The 802-nt window shown below is 76.4% G+C and overlaps 1 protein-coding gene across 2 annotated transcripts in view; it reads left to right on the top strand.

Moving 5' to 3' along the window:
- The first annotated feature begins 64 nt into the window (after positions 1–64).
- The window catches only part of TNIP2 (TNFAIP3 interacting protein 2), a 14,834-nt gene continuing 14,096 nt past the window's right edge, over positions 65–802 (top strand). For both annotated transcript variants that reach the window (XM_032253972.1, XM_032253970.1), the window contains exon 1: positions 65–427. In XM_032253972.1, coding sequence (XP_032109863.1) covers positions 152–427 — 276 coding nt within the window. In that variant the 5' untranslated portion in view covers positions 65–151. The remainder of the gene's footprint in view (positions 428–802) is intronic.

Genomic DNA, 802 nt, shown 5'->3' with positions numbered 1-802 from the left:
GGGCGGGGCCGGACTGTCGGGGGTGGGCGGGGCCGGACTGTCGGGGGTGGGCGGGGAGCAGCGGGGAAAGTTCCGGGAAGGGCGGCAGTCGGCGAGGCCTGGGCGCGGAAGCTGCCGGCGGCCGCGCGGCCTCCCGGGCAGGCACACAGCCATGTCCGGGGACCCGGGGTCGGGCGGCTGGGAAGGGGGCCCGCGCGCAGCCGCCACGCTCTGCGGCCTGTACCACGAGGCGGGGCAGCGGCTGCGGCGCCTGCAGGACCAGCTGGCCGCCCGCGACGCCCTCATCGCGCGCCTTCGCGCCCGCCTCGCCGCGCTGGAGGGCGACGCCGCGCCGTCCCTGGTGGACGCGCTGCTGGAGCAGGTGTCGCGCTTCCGGGAGCAGCTGCGGCGGCAGGAGGGCGGCGCCGCAGAGGCCCAGATGCGCCAGGTGCGAGGGCTGGCACCCAAGGGGATTGCGGGCGCGAGAGTGCTTGTGGCGGCGGCCGGGTCCTGGGGGTGAGGGGACTCTGGGAGGTGAGGGGGTGCTGGGGCCTGGGTGGGTGAGGGGGCCCCGGGTCCAAGGGCTTGAGGGAGCACCAGGTGCTGGGGGTGAGGAGGCCCAGGGTTCTGGGGTGTGAGGGGCCCTGGGGAGTGAGGGACGCCCGGTCCTGAGGGGTTGAGGGGTACCAGGTGCTGGGGCTTGAGGAGGAACCAGGTCCTGGGGCTTGAGGGGGCACCGGGTCCTGGGGGTTGAGGGGACACCGGGTCCTGGGGTTGAGGGGACACCGGGTCCTGGGGGTTGAGGGGGCACCGGGTCCTGGGG

Source organism: Sapajus apella, unplaced genomic scaffold (assembly GCF_009761245.1).
Source record: "Sapajus apella isolate SASKATOON/1434 unplaced genomic scaffold, GSC_monkey_1.0 scaffold85, whole genome shotgun sequence".
NCBI classification, from domain to species: Eukaryota; Metazoa; Chordata; class Mammalia; order Primates; family Cebidae; genus Sapajus; species Sapajus apella.
Note: the sequence above shows the minus strand (reverse complement) of the source record. Positions and strands in the feature narration are given on the sequence as shown.